This window comes from Podarcis pityusensis (assembly GCF_964106645.2).
Source record: "Podarcis pityusensis genome assembly, chromosome: 9".
Lineage (NCBI taxonomy): Eukaryota > Metazoa > Chordata > Lepidosauria > Squamata > Lacertidae > Podarcis > Podarcis pityusensis.
This window is the reverse complement of record NC_138034.1, coordinates 10,798,410-10,817,526: the sequence shown is the minus strand read 5'-3', so window position 1 is coordinate 10,817,526 and position 19,117 is coordinate 10,798,410. Positions and strand designations below refer to the sequence as shown.

At 42.7% G+C, this 19,117-nt stretch overlaps 1 protein-coding gene across 2 annotated transcripts; it reads right to left on the bottom strand.

Moving 5' to 3' along the window:
- Nucleotides 1–2,247: 2,247 nt before the first annotated feature.
- ZCCHC4 (zinc finger CCHC-type containing 4) lies at nucleotides 2,248–17,314 on the bottom strand. Of its 2 annotated transcripts, none has more exons than XM_081020028.1 (13): nucleotides 17,080–17,314; nucleotides 13,355–13,473; nucleotides 11,000–11,082; nucleotides 9,265–9,540; nucleotides 8,164–8,244; nucleotides 7,416–7,488; nucleotides 5,571–5,721; nucleotides 5,165–5,265; nucleotides 4,217–4,338; nucleotides 3,957–4,032; nucleotides 3,585–3,636; nucleotides 2,817–2,973; nucleotides 2,248–2,668 (listed from the first exon to the last, which is right to left on the bottom strand). In XM_081020028.1, the coding sequence occupies exons 1-13, from the start codon at nucleotides 17,297–17,299 to the stop codon at nucleotides 2,521–2,523; spliced, it is 1,659 nt and encodes a 552-aa protein (XP_080876154.1). In that variant the 5' UTR covers nucleotides 17,300–17,314; the 3' UTR covers nucleotides 2,248–2,520. The 2 variants fall into 2 exon arrangements, with proteins under 2 accessions (XP_080876154.1, XP_080876155.1); XM_081020029.1 differs by having other exon boundaries at nucleotides 2,248–2,617.
- Between the last annotated feature and the right edge of the window lie 1,803 nt (nucleotides 17,315–19,117).

Genomic DNA, 19,117 nt, shown 5'->3' with positions numbered 1-19,117 from the left:
CAGGTTAAGTACGGACCTCCGGAACGAATTAAGTACTTAACCCGAGGTACCACTGTATCACTGACTTGCTGTTTTTTATCCCCATAGGTAAAGGTAAAGGACCCCTGGACGGTGAAGTCCAGTCAAAGGCGACTATGGGGTTGCGGCGCTCATCTTGCTTTCAGACTGAGGGAGCCAACATTTGTCCACAGACAGCTTTCCGGGTCATGTGGCCAACAGGACTAAACCGCTTCTGGCGCAATGAGACACCGTGACGGAAACCAGGGCACATTGAAACACCGTTTACCTTCTCGCCACAGCGGTACCTATTTATCTACTTGCACTGGCGTGCTTTCGAACTGCTAGGTTGGCAGGAGCTGGGACAGAGCAAGGGGAGCTCACTCCATCACAGGGATTTGAACCACCGACCTTCTTATCAGCAAGCCCAAGAGGCTCAGTGGTTGAGACTACAGCGCCACCCGCGCTTCCCACTGCAAGAAGGGTGCAGTGGTAAACAGGGTAAATCTGTAAGGAACCAGCCTAAAACACATCTAACAATGTGGATCTTAGAGGTAAAGGCAAGTGGAGGGCAACAAACGAAGGAAATGCAACAGACGCGGGTGGCTTGCCAATCGGAAGGTCGGCAGTTCGAATCCCCGCAACGGGGTGAGCTCCCATTGCTCGGTCCCAGCTCCTGCCAACCTAGCAGTTCGAAAGCACACCAGTGCAAGTAGATAAATAGGTACCGCTCCGGCGGGAAGGTAAACGGCGTTTCCGTGTGCTGCTCTGGTTTGCCAGAAGTGGCTTAGTCATGCTGGCCACATGACCTGGAAGCTGTACGCCGGCTCCCTCGGCCAATAAAGCGAGATGAGCGCCACAACCCCAGAGTCGGCCACGACTGGACCTAATGGTCAGAGGTCCCTTTATCTTTACCTTTACCAGAAGAGAGGAATGCCTTCCCTAAATGGTTCCTTATTCCATGTTTGACTTTATCCATGTAAATATGCTGTGTGAATAGACCATTTCAGATCTGCATTTGTCCAGTCTTATAAAGTGCTGCTATCTTGTTAACAAGACTGAAAGTTGACTAGCTTACCATGTTCATACAATCGCGGGAAATTAGTTCTGGAGCCATTCTGACTATAAAACTTTCTATTTTAAATGAATAATCCCTTAGGAGAGTTTTAGTGTTCTGTCATCTCTGGTTGATTGGAGGCACCAAGTTCCATATCCATGAATACTTGAATGGGGCGATGGAATTCCTTGCTTAAGCAATTATGTTTGTTTTTAAAAAATATTTTATTTTGACAAAGTAATAATCATAAATACGAATAAAAATGTGCACCCCACCACCAAGACCATTCCGTTGTAACTACCCAACCTCACAAAATTTCAATACCTCTTGCGATGGTTTGACCCCTTTCCGTTTTAACAGTACAAATTCTACAAATACCCTCCGTATCTCCTCAAAATCATTTCTCCTGCATATTCCCCATCTTACCTTAATGGCACATGTTAATTTATCCTTAATAGCCATATCCCACACCTCTTTATATCATTCTTCCATTTTGTATTCTGCTTGCCCCTTCCAATTCCTAGCTATCATAATGTGTGCAGCTGTCAGTAAATTTGTGAGCAAGTCCTTCATAGCCTGTGAACCTTCCACCCCATCGTAAATGGATAATAAAGCTACCTCTGGACTTTTGGTCAGCTTTAAACCAGTGATCGCTGTTATCTCATTAAACACCCTTTGCCAAAAAATGGCACATATTTACACCCCCACCATATGTGAACATAATTCCCGGTTTCCTGGCATCCCCTCCAACATAACACCAAATATTCTTTGTTTATTTGATTTAATCTGACTGGTGTTAAATACCATCTCCAAACTAATTTATATATATTTTTTATTCTATGCAAGTAGATAAATAGGTACTGCTGTGGTGGGAAGGTAAATGGCATTCCCATGCACTTTGGTTTCTGTCACAGTATCCCGTTGCGCCAGAATCGGTTTTGTCATGCTAGCCACGACCCGTAAAGCTCTCTGTGGACAAACGCCGGCTCCCTCGGCCTGAAAGCGAGATGAGCGCCTCAAATCCCATAGTCGCCTTTGACTGGACTTAACCGTCCAGGGGTCCTTTACCCTTTACCTCTTGCAATTCTTGATGTGCATCCTACTGCCTTGCTAGCTGCTTTGAAATATACTTTTTAGTAAGACATGAGCACAGTCATCGAAGTCTCCGGAAAGTTAAGGAAACAAAGACAAAGTTTCGTTTTGCAAAAATATATTAATATTTATAAAATATTAACTCAGTTACATTGTTGTGCATTGTTGAAAGCGTATATACACAGTGTGCTAAAAAGACTGTAATATTGAGATATATATATATTTCCACACATTTAGTGCATCAGCAAGCGTTGGTGTTTTGGTGATATTTGCAGAGTTGCAAATTATGGCCTCCGATTCAGTCAGATATTCAGTATCCAGATTAATATATGGAGAACACTGAATGAAGGACTTGTGCAAACATAGCCCATAATTTATACTGCAGTTCTCATCTTCCTTCCACCTGTCGTTTTCGTAGCATTCACATCCACCAACTTCTTCTTCTTCTTTTGCCTTGACTTTTTCCCGCCTCTGCAAAGCAAGGCAAATAATCTTGAGCGCTGCATTTTCAGATCTATAAAACTGGAAATGTGAATTGCAATAAATAGCTGCCGGAGGGAAGATATAAAGAAGGGATGTTTGGAATCCCTCCCCTTAAAAATATATATTCAGAACCTTTATGGATGTTGACACTGTAAGTACATAGTAGATAATGGTAGGATGAACTTACTGGTGTATTCTCCTAACCACATGTAGATTAGGGCATGTGGCGCGTTTATGGTCTGTCGCTCCACAAATGAAGCATCCCGTCTCAGATCCAGCGTCAGTATTCTTACAAGAGTGACTCGGCAGAGCACAGCGACCACAAACGCTGCAATGAATCCAAGCTGTGAAGGGCGGGAAAAGTAACAATGAAAATGTGTAAGTTGTTAAATTCTGTGAGAATTCCAGCCACTGGGATCATTTCCTGCAACCCTTAAGGGGAATACAGTGGTATCTCGGGTTACATACGCTTCAGGCTACAGACTCCGCTAACCCAGAAATAGTGCTTCAAGTTAAGAACTTTGCTTCGGGATGAGAACAGAAATCGAGCTCCAGCGGTGCAGCAGCAGCGGGAGGCCCCATTAGCTAAAGTGGTGCTTCAGGTTAAGAACAGTTTCAGGTTAAGAACGTACCTCCGGAACAAATTAAGTACTTAACCCGAGGTACCACTGTACCCTGCTCAGGTCTCTAGCCAGCCTAGGAAAGAATGGGCAACCAAATTCAAAAGGAGCCATGTTCTTCCACAATACAGAAGAAAACTCGGGTGTAGACTCATAAAATTGGAAAGGGACCCCAGGGTCATCTAGTCCAACCCCCTGTCAAAGTCCCTTATTGATTAAGGCTATTTGTTTAGAGCCTGTCTTGTTGAGTATAGCTGCTTAACATTATTAATAGTTTGAGCTTGATCTTTTTATTGCAAATTTGATGGTAAAAAGTGATCATTTGTAATACTTACAGGGTTTTACACATTTTTTGCAAAGGGAACAATGCGTCCAACGTCTCCCATCCTATTTGAAAAATAATAAAAGTTGTATATAGTTTAAAAATGGAAAAATTTAGCGCTCCAGTTGTTAATCCCCCCCCACGCTGTTTTAATACTAATGTCCCCTTTTCCTTGCACACATGGCATATCTTCCTTGACTAGAAGAGCAAAATTTTATTTTCTTTCTCGATATTCCTCTTACAGGCCACATTGTTAGAAAGAAATGTGCTAATCCAAAGTGGGCAAGTCTGTATCCTCCTGCAGTCACACAAAAATGCTATTCTGCAAGATATGTACTAAAGTTGAAGACCAAGTCTTGCTAAAAGTCTTTCTAAACACACTTACTTTTGATGTGCACGAATCACAGATTTCACAGTGCTGGTTGTCTGAACTAACGTACCGCTGGCAGATGGAGCAAAACCTGGCAGACCCAGAAAAAAACAATTAAAATTCTTAGTCTGCTGTAAGGAATATTCACGATACAGCGCTACAATTAAGTAAACAGATTTCTCAATAGGCCACGCAAACACTTTGTAAACACTATTTTTTTATAAAGTAAAATTCAAAAACCTTTTAGCTCCTCTCAGGTTAAGCAAAAGCTATACCTGTATCCTTCTTCCACAGGAAGCACTATCAAATGTGGTGAAATGTTGGTAAATATACGAACTGGGGACTGTTTACGACCTGTCTTTCCGTGCTTATAAAGGGCATGATTATCATAGTCCACCTAGAAAATAAAAGACAACAGAGTTGAAACACACTGAATAGCTTTTATCAGCTAAATTCCAAGTCAGGAAAGAGTCCTCGTGTACATTTTCAATCTATTCTCTACCTATGCTTATAATATTTAGAAGTCCAGTTCCCCAAAGACAAGAAAAGAGCAAGATTAGGGTGCCACTATTTTCATATTTCAGTCCCATCAGTAGCTCCACTGAAAAGCCTGTCTAGAATGATAACGTGTGTGACTTTGGAGAGAGTGAAATACTCTGTATACCAGTAGTCTTCAGCCTTTTCAGAGGCTGGATCCACCTTTACCCCAAAATAGATGGTGGGACGAATTTTTTTAAAAAAAATTACAATGCATTTTTATAGTGGGTTCTTAAAGACCAATGCTCTACAGTGGTACCTCGGATTACAGACGCTTCAGGTTACAGACGCTTCAGGTTACAGACTCCACTAACCCAGAAATAGTACCTTGGGTTAAGAACTTTGCTTCAGGAAGAGAACAGAAATCGTGCACCGGTAGCACGGCGGCAGCGGGAGGCCCCATTAGCTAAAGTGGTGCTTCAGGTTAAGAACAGTTTCAGGTTAAGAACAGACCTCCGGAACGAATTAAGTACTTAACCCGAGGTACCACTGTACATTGTCTCCCGTTGCAGCACAAAAAGCATCAGTCAGAGCAGGAAATTCAAAGTGCTCTGACAATGGGTTTCATCTCATCCTAGCCAACACAAAATAAATTACCAGAGTCCATATCCACCATGAAATGACTAGCTTTAGAAAAGAGAATGCTTTTTTAAAAACTTCACAATACCACTTCTCTGGGCCCATACCTGATAATCCAGCATACTGAAATTTGGAAAAAATTCAAGAATACGTGACTCAAAGAAGTATGGAAATATCCAAAGTATGGGTAAGTTGTTGTCAGCAGGATCTAGGAAAGCAAAGGGAATAAAAAATGTACTTTTCATCACATAAAGGAACAGATAATAAAAATCTGCAAGCGCTGCCTGAAAGCACATAAACCTGTAAACAATTTTGTAATGGCTGTTGTCCCTTGTTCTTCAGATAAAGCTTTAACGGATGAGTCTGCCAATTAAAGTATGCAGCCCACTGCAAATGGCAAATATTGCCTGCGTTGTTGCATTCTATTGATCCAGCAAAGATATACCATTTGGAATTAGAAAAACTGCCTTCATTTTTCTAATATCAAATTGATCGGAAATCAGAAATAGTTACCTGCACCTCCTGTTTGTCTCCACATTGCAATCAGCTTTTTGAAACTAAAAGCCAAAGCTTCAACCAAGCCTCCAAAGGGAGGATCAGCCACCATGATGACGTCTTTCCCACTGTCCTCCTGCAAGAACTTCTCACATATCTCATAAGCAGCCTGCAAGAGATCAGAGACAACTTCCATTTCAAACTAAGTGGTGATCTGTCAGTTAACCTATAGGCATCACTTTGTAATCTCAGAAGTAGTGAAAAATGTTTCTAAGGCATGAATTTAAAAGTATGATATCCCTATACATTCTATTTACATGCAATTATGGCTGATCGCCGAAGAATTGATGCTTTTGAATTATGGTGTTGGAGGAGACTCTTGAGAGTCCCATGGACTGAAAGACGATCAAACCTCTCCATTCTTAAGGAAATCAGCCCTGAGTGCTTACTGGAAGGACAGATCCTGAAGCTGAGACTCCAATACTTTGGGCACCTCATGAGAAGAGAAGACTCCCTGGAAAAGACCCTGATGTTGGGAAAGATAGAGGGCACAAGGAGAAGGCGATGACAGAGGACGAGATGGTTGGACAGTGTTCTCGACCAGCATGAGTTTGACCAAACTGCGGGAGGCAGTGGAGGACAGGAGTGCCTGGCGTGCTCTGGTCCATGGGGTCAAGAAGAGTTGGACACGACTAAACAACAACAACAATAGGAACGCGGGTGGCACTGTGGTCTAAACCACAGAGCCTAGGGCTTGCCGATCGGAAGGTTGGTGTTTCAAATCCCTGCGATGGGGTGAGCTCCCGTTTCTCGGTCCCAGCTCCTGCCAACCTAGCAGTTCAAAAGCACGTCAAAGTGCAAGTAGTTAAATAGATACCGCTCCGGCGGGAAGGTAAACGGCATTTCCGTGCACTGCTCTGGTTTGCCAGAAGCGGCTTAGTCATGCTGGCCACATGACCCAGAAGTGTCTGTGGACAAACGCCGGCTCCCTCGGCCTATAGAGCAAGATGAGCGCCGCAAACTAAGAGTCATCCGCGACTGGACCTAATGGTCAGGGGTCCCTTTGCCGTTTTATGTGCAAGCATACGTAATGGCTCTCTAGCGTGTGGAATAATTTTATCTGTTTTACACCCACATTTTATTTGAGAGATATTCTTGCGCTGTATTTTTCTTAAAACATTTAAGCTGCAATTCTATACATGCTAACCTAGGAATAAGCCCCACTGAACTCAGCTGGGCTTCCTTCTGAGTAGCCATGTACAGGGCTGCACCTTGATGAGACAGGAGAAAAATGGAAAGGACAAACAAATGTCCATTGCATTGATTACGCAAGTCTTTGAATCCCCAATGAGCAGGTCCCCACACAAATATGAACCTACCCGGACCCTGAGATCATCTTCCGAGGCCCTCCTTCGTGTGCCTCCTTCTCGAAAGGTCCGGAGGGTGGCAACACGAGAACAGGGCCTTCTCTGCAGTGGCTCCCCATCTGTGGAATGCTCTCCCCAGGGAGGTTTGCCTGGCGCCTTCATTATGCACATTTAGGTGCCAGGCAAAAACGTTCCTTTTCAACCAGTCCTTTGGCTGAACCGATTTACATCCTATGCCCTTTTAAAATGTGTTTTTTGGGGGGTTGCTATTGGGCTGTTGTTTTATTTTTATTATTGTGGTTTTATATCTTGATTTTATTCTGTGAACCACCCTGAGACCCCCGGGTATAGAGCGATATAAAAATTCAATAAATAAAATAAATAAATAACAATAAATATCTGCTTAGCTCCTAATGTTCATTCAAAGAAATGAGAGAAGTGCTATGTTCCACATGTAGTATTCATAAAGAATTCCCAGTATTTGGCTAGGCCTTACCTCTCCAGCAAAGAAATGGTGGTTAAACATGTTGTAATGGCAGAAGTCGTCCTCTGTATAAAACTGAGAGTACCTGTAAATTAATTATTCCCATTATATTCAAAAAAAGAAAAGAAGTCTGCCAAAATTGACTTGTTGCCTCAAGTCAGCATGTGAAATGGCCTCTGTTTCCTGTCTTCTCTGCCCTTAAAAGATGCCACCTACACTTCCATCAGGTTCCTTCTTCTCAGTGCCTTGTGATAGAATCACAAGTTTATAGAACTGGAAGGGCCCAGGAATCTCAACAAGCGGTCTCCCATCCAATTTGAAACCACACCAGACCCTGCTTAGCTTTGCATATGTGCTAGCAGTTCTATTGCTGCATCACTAGGACTTTCTGCCCTTCTTTTCTCCCCTCCCCTGACCTCCAGATACCTCTTCACTTCTCAAAATCTATTCCTGCTCCTAGGGTTCATGTGACATTCTTAAAAGAGGTGACCATTTCCCCATATCTCATAGATCAAGTCTACATCTACACAGCAGAGGGGAATAATCATTTATACTGAGCCGTAGCCAACTGCTGCGCAAAGCAAAAGAATGCACATTATCAAAGTTGGTTTTTCGACAGATTGCACAAGAAGAATCCGTTGTTTCGCAACAAGCTTCGGCTAGCACAACTGTTCCATTTTATTCCTTTTTTGCACAGCTTTTAAATAAGCTTTGTGGTGGTTTTATCAGAGGGGGGAAATAACTTTTAATAAAAGCTTACCTGAAATCAATATCTAACAAAAGGCTCTTAATGCAGATTTCCTGATCCTGCGATGTTTGGAATTTGATGAATTCATGCAGCCTGGAAAGATTAACATGAACCATTTAAATGTAAGATACGTGAATATCAAGACAATACACAATGATGCAGAATGTTCTTTTTAAACATACGAGGAAGCCACCTATTCCCCCCCATAAAGCCATGAATCCCATGACTATATAAGTAACAGGGTACAAGCAATTCTTTACGTAACTGGAGGGATACGTAAGGTTTTGTTTCATTAGCACCCAACACTGAACGTGGGAACATCCAGTGGGCTCTGCTAATGCTTCTGGCAAGCATCCAAAGCCACTTTTCCATTACTCAGGAGAAGGAAGTGCTATTTACTTCAGTGAAGTTGTTTTAGAAATAAGTCACAATCCCTTATCTGTTTAAGCAATGCCAAATGCCTCATGACTAAGCCTTTTAGAACCCGAAGAGGTAAAGGAAAAGTTCCAGCCGTGACCGACTCTGGGGTTGCGGTGCTCATCTCGCTTTAATGGCCGAGGGAGCTGGCGTACAGCTTCCAGGTCATGTGGCCAGCATGACTATGCCGCTTCTGGCGAACCAGAGCAGCGCACGGAAACGCCGTTTACCTTCCCGCCGGAGTGGTACCTATTTATCTACTTGCACTTTGACATGCTTTTGAACTGCTAGGTTGGCAGGAGCAGGGACCGAGCAATGGGAGCTCACCCCGTTGCCGGGATTCGAACCGCCGACCTTCTGATCGGCAAGTCCTAGGCCCTGTGGTTTAACCCACAGTGCCACCTGCATCCCGTTTTGAACCCAAAGTGGTACCAATTTCCAGGTCCCACTGGGACCAAATACAGTGGTACCTCCGGTTGTGCATGGGATCCATTCCAGAGCTCCGGTCGGATCCCAAGGAATTCACAACCGGAGGTGCCTATTCCGCACATGCACACGGTGCGTAGAGCGCTTGCGCGCATGCGCACGTGGTGAAACCCGGAAAAATACTTCTGGGTTTGCCATGTTCGCCTCCTGAAGGATACACAACCAGAGGTGTGCGTATCCAGAGATACCACTGTATACTCACTGTCTTACCTTGGGGTGCCAACACAAAGCACCCTTTTAAAACCCAGCGTAGTGATAAGGTCCAGCAGGAACTGGCAGCTTCTCTCGGTGAACAGGTATTGTGCGTTTGTCTTCTTATTCTCCAGAGGGATGAGGAGCTGGCTGGGCCTTTTCAGATGGGCAACAGAGACGTCACTAAGGACCTGATGGTCCAGGTGTCTTCCCCACTCTGATGGCAACAGCAGCAGCTGGCATTCTCTGCAAAACCTCCTTTCTGACTGTGGCAACGCTACATACTCCTTGTACCTTATATATGAACACAAATTAGAAATCCGTCACAGAGCTGTAACGGCATTTGATTACCTTCGTCCTCTGTTAGCCTCACCTCCAACTCCTTACTCTACGAGTGTCTCTCTGCCCATCTAGATCAGGGGTAGGCAAACTAAGGCCCGTGGGCCGGATCCGGCCCAATCACCTTCTCAATCCAGCCCGTGGACAGCCCAGGAATCAGCTTGTTTTTACATGAGTAGAATGTGTCCTTTTATTTAAAATGCATCTCTGGGTTATTTGTGGGGCCTGCCTGGTGTTTTTACATGAGTAGAATGTGTGTTTTTATTTAAAATGCATCTCTGGGTTATTTGTGGGGCATAGGAATTCATTCATTCCCCCCAAAAAAATATAGTCCGGCCCACCACATGGTCTGAGGGACGGTCCACGGCTGGAAAAGGTTGCTGAACCCTGATATAGATGAACTCTGCTTCTGCATGCCAAAGTTGTTGAACTTCTTTGCGGGGAGCCGGTGATCTACGAGTGATCTACCACAGACATTCAGTGATCTACTGGGTAGATCACGATCTACCCGTTGGACGTCCCTGGTCTAAGATAAAATTATATGGAAATGATATATCAATGGTATCTAACACCAAGGAAGTTGGCAAAAATGCATAAATCTAAATCAAATAAGAGTTGGAAATGTAATGAGAAAGAAGGTTCTTTCTATCACATGTGACGGCCTTATAGTAAGGTCAAAGCTTACTGGGAAATGATATATAATGAAATGAAAAGGATGTTTAAAATAACCTTTGTAAAAAAACCCAGAAGCTTTTCTTTTGGGAATTATAGGGACAGAACTACCTAAAATGTATAGAAACTTATTCATGCATGCTACTACAGCAGTAAGAATGTTACTTGCCCCAAAATGGAAAGAAGCAGAAGTCCCAGTAAAGGAAGAATGGATACAAAAACTTATGGAATATGCAAAAATGGCAAAACTTACCAGAAGAATAAGAAATCAAGAAAACATTTATATATATATAAAAGAATGGAAACGGTTTATTGAATATTTACAGATAAATTATAAACAGATAAAAACATGGTCAGGATTATTGTAACAAGCTGCAGCTTTATAAGAGCATGTATTTAAAGAAGATGAATAAACGAGCAAATTAAGTTAATTTCGACATGCAGAAGGTATTGAAAATAAATTTAAGGAACTGCAGAAAGAAGAGGATGGAAGTCGAGTTTTGAAATGTCAAAATGGATGTAAAATTAGTGAAATGTATAAAACTAGTGAAATGTATAAACTTGAAAAGTACAAATAAATAAACAAAAGATTCCCTGGAGCAAAGAGGGGGAAATTCCTTTCAGCAAGGAGAAACCTCTTGCACTAGGCAGTACAGGAACACCAAATACTATCCTGGTTTTTTGTTTTTTTAAAAAAAGGAATACTGATTCATTCAAATAAAAATAATAATTGTATAGGTACCTCTCTACATTGTCTCTGTGAGATAATAATGGTTGATGGCGTTGGTTGTAAATTTCCCGTGCTGAAAGTCTAGCTTCTGATACCTGAGGAAAACGTGTATGAAATATACGTAGAAATTCAATATTTACATATTTACAATACATACAATATTTATCACAAACAGATACGGTTTTTGAGAATTCAGTCCGGCTCAAGTTTCAAATTTTTCTCTCAGAATCTATGGCCCACTCAGAAATTTTAAAAATCCAAATTTTGCTTCATAGTAGTCCTCAGTTCTACATACAGTGGTACCTCGCAAGACGAATGCCTCGCAAGACGAAAAACTCGCAAGACGAAAGAGTTTTTGGTTTTTTGAGTTGCTTCACAAGATGAATTTCCCAATGGGCTTGCTTCGCTAGACGAAAACGTCTTGCAAGTTTGTTTCCTTTTTCTTAAAACTGCATACCTATGGGAAACCGTGCTTTGCAAGACGAAAAATTCACAAGACGAAAAAACTCGCAGAACGAATTAATTTCGTCTTGCGAGGCACCACTGTACTTAAGTATTTGCTTCGTTTGGGAAGAAGAACTACTGGGATGTTTTTGCTTTTATTTTGATCATGTATTTTGAGGTTGTATATTCTGATTTTATCCTGTGAACCGCCCTGATACCTGCGGGTATAGGGTGGTATACAAATTTAATTTAATAATAATAACAATAATAATAATAATGCAAATTGTGGATTTTTTGCTAAATGACTTCAGATGTGCACATTCACTGGTTCTCTCTTCTAAAGTCTTCAGCCAATTTCCCCATTTTCTCCCCTTCTTTTATGTCCATCTCTGCCAATGACACACAGCTTAAAAAAACACACCACTGAGCAGTGCTTTTTTCCTGGGGGTACACATACCCCTGAACCTTTTGTGAATCTAAGTTTGGCCTCATTGAGGGGCAGTATTTCAATATGAGTAGAAAAATGAGAGTACCCCTAAACTGTTTTTTAAGAAAAAAAGCACTGCCACTGAGTATTCTTTAGAGTACCTAGTTCTCATATGGGTACACTAAAGGTAAAGGTACCCCTGCTCGTACGGGCCAGTCTTGACAGACTCTAGGGTTGTGCGCTCATCTCACTCTAGAGGCCGGGAGCCAGCGCTGTCCGCAGACACTTCCGGGTCACGTGGCCAGCGTGACGAAGCTGCTCTGGCGAACCGGCACCAGAGCAGCACACGGAGTATAAATTCCTGCGGTTCTTCAAGATGCTTAACTGTCCAGCTGTATTGGTGAACAAAATTCCAGCAATATGTAGATATCAATGTATAAAGATACCAGCTATATTTCACACCTTAGTATTTATGAGGAAGTCTCTTATGAGTTGGATCCAGGATGCAATCCTAATCCCATTTAAAATTGAGCTGTTCTTAATGCTTTGAGAAGACCTGTTGAAATCAGTGAGATGACTCAGTCCTGCCTACCTTAAATCACATTGATTTCAATCAGGGTGACTAAAAATCAATGATTTTCTTTAAAAAAAAATTTTAAAAATGGATTTTTTTAAAATTTAAATTGGATTTTTAAAATAAAATGCTTTTGGAGGAAAAATCTTTCTAAAGATAGTTTTCTATTTAAGTTACATTATAGTCCAAAGGCTATTCATCAGGAAATAAGGATTTGTTTTAAGTTTTTCATGTGTGCTAAAACTCAGTCTAAGTTTAAAAATAAAATATAAAATTAACCACATAAGTTAACAAACATGGATACATATGCTATAATGTTATTGTTTTGGTTAAATAAATTGTTTAAATTGTTATTAAGGAAATGATTATTTTTCTCCTTCCAATAAAGTACAGCAGAAAAGTTTTCCAACTAAGAACACTTAACTTATTAAACCTCACAATAATTTCATAATTATCTGTCTATGTATTTCTAATAGTATAACCAAATCAGTAATTTTTGATATAACTACTGCTCTGAAAATTTATTATTCCAAAAATGAAACCTTCATCTGGTTGTAAATATTAAGATTATACCATCAAGAATGAGTCTTTCTGCAAAAAAATGATTTAAATCAAGTCTTACTGACTAGTGATTTAAATCGTGTTTTAAATTGATTTATTTTAAATCAAATCCACCCTGATTTTAATGGGGCTAAGTATGATTGTATCTGGATCTAACCCTATGATTCCACTCCTTAGCAAGCCCTTTGCTCACCAGAACTGTAAAAACTGAGAATACAAACCACAGTTAAATACTGTGTCTGCTTAATCCTCTAACGAAAATCAATGCAATTTAAGAGTGTTCAGATTTGGTGTTTTGACAATGTTCTTGAGGATTAAATGTATCAACCGTACTGTTAAAACCTTTATTCTTTCTGTATACCTTTTCATCTTCCCACTGAAAAAAGTTACAGTCTCTTCTTTCTCTGCAAGCAGAGCAAGCATAAAATCTTCTTCCCTCTTCTTTTCCTCGAACAATCTTTGCAAACAGAAGGGTGGGGCCTAAGAGAGAAAAGCATTGAAAGATCTATATTCCGAAAACACTGGAATTATTTTTTTTCTGGGGGCGGGAATAATAGAGTCTTGCAACAAGCAATAGCAATAGTCAATGTTTGAGATGGATAACAAAAATGAACTTAAGTTGATGCCCCAATGAATCAGGTACAGCTCGTTCCCACTTAAGTCATTGAAATATAGGCTCTTAAATAAAAAAACAGTACATTATTCTTAAAAGATTAAGTCCATCAAAGGAAGAATTTCAAGGTCTCACTTGACCTGTCAGCAATCTTTGGGGGATACTGGCAAGGGAGATAGTATTTAGAAGAAACTGACTGAACTTGGGTGAAATCGGGTCCTCCCTTAAAGAGGGCACGTATTGTGGTGAGACCTGGAAACTGAAACCCTGTGTTGTGGGTGGGTACTATTGGTCAGCCACAACACCCGATTGGTAGGTCCCTCGTAAAGGTGAAGGTAAAGGGACCCCTGACCATTAGGTCCAGTCGTGGCCGACTCTGGGGTTGCGGCACTCATCTCACTTTATTGGCCGAGGGAGCCAGCGTACAGCTTCCGGGTCATGTGGCCAGCATGACTAAGCCACTTCTGGTGAACCAGAGCAGCGCACGGAAACGCCGTTGACCTTCCCGCCGGAGTGGTACCTATTTATCTACTTGCACTTTGACGTGCTTTTGAACTGCTAGGTTGGCAGGAGCAGGGACCGAGCAACGGGAGCTCACCCTGTCGCGGGGATTTGAACCACCAACCTTCTGATCGGCAAGCCCTAGGCTCAGTAGTTTAACCCACAGCGCCACCCGCGTCCCTCGTAGCTGGGTGCAATCTTGCACCCCTTGCTCCCTAGTTGTGGATTGTGGATTGTAGGATTGTGACCCTGGAAGCACTTCTGTATGGCTGGATCGCACCTAAATAATCTTTCAGGGGAATAAACAACAGAACCAAAAAACAAAAGCAGCCACGCACCTCAATTACACTGATACAAGTTGGGGTCCCAAATGAAAGGAGGGGGTGGAAGACTCTTTTGCAATGCAATCCTGTGCTGCGCTCGCCAGTTAAGCGTGTTTAGGATTGCGACCTTGGAAGCGTTTATGTATGACCAGACTGCACCTACCATGCTTTAAAAGATGACTCATATTGTAGTAAAACTACACCAGTGTAACATAATGCTTGCAGTATTTCTCAAACATGCGTTCTCCAGCTGTTTGTTGGACTACAACTCCCATCACCCCTGATCTCCTGCTAGCCAGGGGTGATGGGAATTGTATTCCAGCAAAAGATGGAGACCCAAGTTTTGAGAAACACTGACGAGGACCTGGGAAAGCACCCAAGTTCAAGACCCCAACTGGCTGTGAAGCTCCCTGGGGGTGACTCTCAGCCTGTAGCCCAGGTTTCCTCAACCTCGGCCCTCCAGATGTTTTTTTGGCCTACAACTCCCATGATCCCTAGCTAGCAGGATCAGTGGTCAGGGATGCTGGGAATTGCAGTCTCAAATCATCCAGAGGGCCGAGTTTGAGGACGCCTGCTCTAGTCTACCTCGCAGGGCTGTTGCAAGGAGGAAACGGGGAGGCGCAAAGCTGAAGGTTAAGCCGCCTTGGTGAAAAGCTTCTGGGAGATGATATATAATGAGATGAAAAATATGTTGAAATATACATTTCTAAAGAAACCAGAAGCATTCTTTTTGGGCATTGTAGGAAGTGATATAAATAGAAAGGAACGTAAGCTGTTCTTATATGCAACAACGGCAGCAAGAACGTTATTGGCCCAAAAATGGAAGCAAGAAGAATTACCGACGAAAGAAGAATGGAGGATGAAATTAATGGACTATGCAGAGTTGGACAAACTAACAGGAAGGATTTGAAATCGGCGGGACCAGAAATCCACAGAAGACTGGAGTAAATTTACAGATTATTTGAAAAGTATTTGTGAAGATCAGACGACGTTTGTAGGTTTGCAAGAAGTTTTGTGAGGAGTATTATGGGAATTATTGCAAAAATGGATAAGGGGGAGGAGGATTAGTTATGATAATTAAAGGGAATAAGAACTTAAGAAATGCATAAGAAGTGGTTAAAACGGTGGATCATCAGAGGTGCTGAGGGATTGTATAAATGATGAAGCTTTGTGATATGCATGATAAGTTATATGTTAAAATTAATAAAAATTATTATTAAAAAAAGAAGAAGGTTAAGCCGCCTTGAGCTCCTGGGGAGGAAAGGCACCCGGGGTGCAAAGGCGACAATTATATGGATAGGCGAGATTTGCCCAGGGTGGGGGAAGAAAGCGGAAGAAAAGTGGGATGCAGCATGCAGCCATAGTTAAAGATGGGGCGGCTCCCAATCAAGTGTTAAAAACAATACAGCGTTAAATATTAAAAACTTCCCTGAACAGGGCTGCCTTCAGATGTCTTTTAAAGATAGGATAGCTGCTTATTTCCTTCACATCTGAAAGGAGGGCATTGCACAGGGCGGGCGCCACTACTGAGAAGGCCCCGTGTCTGGTTCCCTGTAACCTCACTTCTCGCAATGAGGGAACCACCAGAAGGCCCTCGGCGCTGGATCTCAGTGTCCGGGCTGAACGATGGGGGTGGAGACGCTCCTTCAGGTATACAGGACCGAGGCCGTTTAGGGCTTTCAAGGTCAGCACCAACACTTTGAATTGTGCCCGGAAACGTACTGGGAGCCAATGCAGATCTTTCAGGACCGGTGTTATGTGGTCCCGGCGGCCACTCCCAGTCACCAGTCTAGCTGCCGCATTCTGGATTTGTTGCAGTTTCCGGGTCACCTTCAAAGGTAGCCCCACGTAGAGCACGTTGCAGTAGTCCAAGCGGGAGATAACTAGCTTCCTCAAGCTCTGATACAAGTTAGGGTCCCAAATGAAAGGAGGGGGTAGAAGACTCTTTTGCAATGCAATCCTGTGCTGCGCTCGCCAGTTAAGCGTGTTTAGGATTGCGACCTTGGAAGCGTTTATGTATGACCAGACTGCACCTACCATGCTTTAAAAGATGACTCATGTTGTAGTAAAACTACACCAGTGTGACATAATGCTTGCAGTATTTCTCAAACATGCGTTCTCCAGCTGTTTGTTGGACTACAACTCCCATCACCCCTGATCTCCTGCTAGCCCGGGGTGATGGGAATTGTATTCCAGCAAAAGATGGAGACCCAAGTTTTGAGAAACACTGACGAGGACCTGGGAAAGCACCCAAGTTCAAGACCCCAACTGGCTGTGAAGCTCCCTGGGGGTGACTCTCAGCCTGTAGCCCAGGTTTCCTCAACCTCGGCCCTCCAGATGTTTTTTGGCCTACAACTCCCATGATCCCTAGCTAGCAGGACCAGTGGTCAAGGATGCTGGGAATTGTAGTCTCAAATCATCTGGAGGGCCGAGTTTGAGGACGCCTGCTCTAGTCTACCTCGCAGGGCTGTTGCAAGGAGGAAACGGGGAGGCGCAAAGCTGAAGGTTGAGCCGCCTTGAGCTCCTGGGCAGGAAAGGCGGCGTGCAAAGGCGACAACTATATAGATATGCGAGATTTGAGGTGGCGGAAGAAAAGTGGGATTTGCAGCATGCAGCCATCGTTGGAGATGGGGAGGAAGGGCGACTCACCGTGAGGGCAGCGGGGAGCTGGGCTGGAGGGGTCCCGATCCAGCACCACCGCCACCCCGGGGCGCTGCCCGTCTTCCATCGCGGCTTCCCTCCCTTCCTCTCCCCAATTGCAGGCGGAGCCAAATGCAAATGGCCGACAAGCGGCTGATCCCTCACTCCGCCCTTTTTTGCTGTGTTTTCCTTTTTTGCCTTCCCCGATCCCCGCCCCACGCCTCGCCATTTCGCACCCCCTACGCGCGAAACACGAACAACCCTGCGCGGACTCTTTGTGCGGGAAAGAGAGGAGGATTCGAACTCAAGCCTCCCCGAGCGCCCTGGTTCTTCAGCGCCTTTTTTTAGCGCCCGAGCCGCACGCTGCCGCTCCGCCTCTCGGAGGTGGCGGCTCCCTCCGAAGCAACAGAAACGATAGTTAGGCTCTATCTATTTTTCCTAGCTCTAGGATTTATTCTTCTCTCTATATTTTTCCTATCTCTAGGGTTTATTCCTTTCTCTATCTTTTCCTCCCTATTGCTAGGATTTATTCTTCTCTCCATCTTTTTCCTATCTCTAGGGTTTATTCCTCTGTCTATATTTTCCTATCTCCAGATCTATTCCTCTCTATCTTATTTTCTAATCTCTATAATTTATTCCTCTATTTTTTCTTATCTCTAGAATTTATTCCTCTATAATTTTTCTTATCTAGGATTTATTCCTTTCTCTATCTTTTTCCTATCTCTAGGATCTATTCCTCTGTATCTTATTTTCTAATCTCTATAATTTATTCCTCTATTTTTTCTTATCTCTAGAATTTATTCCTTTCTCTATCTTTTTCCTATCTCTAGATCTATTCCTCTCTATTTTATTTTCCAATCTCTAGAATCTATTCCTCTATATTTTTTCTTATCTCTAGGATTTATTCCTCTCTCTACCTTTTTCCTACCTCTAGGATCTATTCCTCTCTCTATCCCCCCCCCCCAGCGAAACCAAGCGTCGGTGAGGATAAGAAGAAAAGATTAGTAGATCTCCAAACTAAGCAGGCTTTCCCAAACTTAGGGTCTACAGGTGTTTTTTTCTGATCACAATTCCCATCATCCCTGACCCTTGGTCCTGCTAGCTAAGGACGATGGGAGTTGTAGTCCCAAAAAATTAGAGAACCAGGTTTGGGAAACCCTGGTTTAGATTTGTGTGTGCGAGCTCTGTCGCTTAGTTTCCTGCCTGATTTTTTAAAATGCACCTTTTGTTTCCTTTTTCATCTCTCTCCCTCCCACCCCACCTTATCTTGTTGAACTGAAATATTTTCTGCTCCTGCCTGATTTGAAGACTGTAGCAGAAAGTGGGCCGTGGGCTGCTTACACCCAGCAGGAGCCAGAGGTGATCAACGGTTTTGTTTTTTGTTTTTTATAAGATATTTATTAGGATTTTAAAAATATTACCAAAAAAAAAAAGAAAAATGAAAAAAATGAAAAAAATAAAAATGCTTAAAAACATTAATTTTCCATAGCATATCTTCCTTACACTTATTTCCCCGGACCTCCTCGTACCTCCCTTTTTTGTATTCCAGTTCAGTTTGTTAATTCAGCAAATCCTTACCATTAAGCTTTTACCCATTTGTAAACCTTTTTTCGTATCTCTTAAAGCATTACAGCTGGAAACCACTTAGTTTCTATCCAACATCCTTCTAAGATTCATTAATTTTACAATATTTCTGTAAATAGTCTTTAAATTTCTTCCAGTCTTCTTTCACCGACTCTTCTCCCTGGTCTCGGATTCTGCCAGTCATTTCTGCCAGTGATCAACGATTTTGTTGACCTGGGCTCCTCCATTTACACCGAAAGGTCCTCTTGTATTTAAAACATAGGCACTCAAACCAAGAGACCGTTGCTTTGGGGAAAAGTTGTCCAAACAAGCTTGCCAGCTCCTGGGGTACCGTCTCGCCTTAGTCTCAGTCACTAAACAGGTGTGAACATGTCACTAGTACTTTCTTCCAGGTGGATGCAGCGTGATACCTTATTGCAGGGACGTCCAACAGGTAGATTGTGATCTACTGGTAGATCACTGG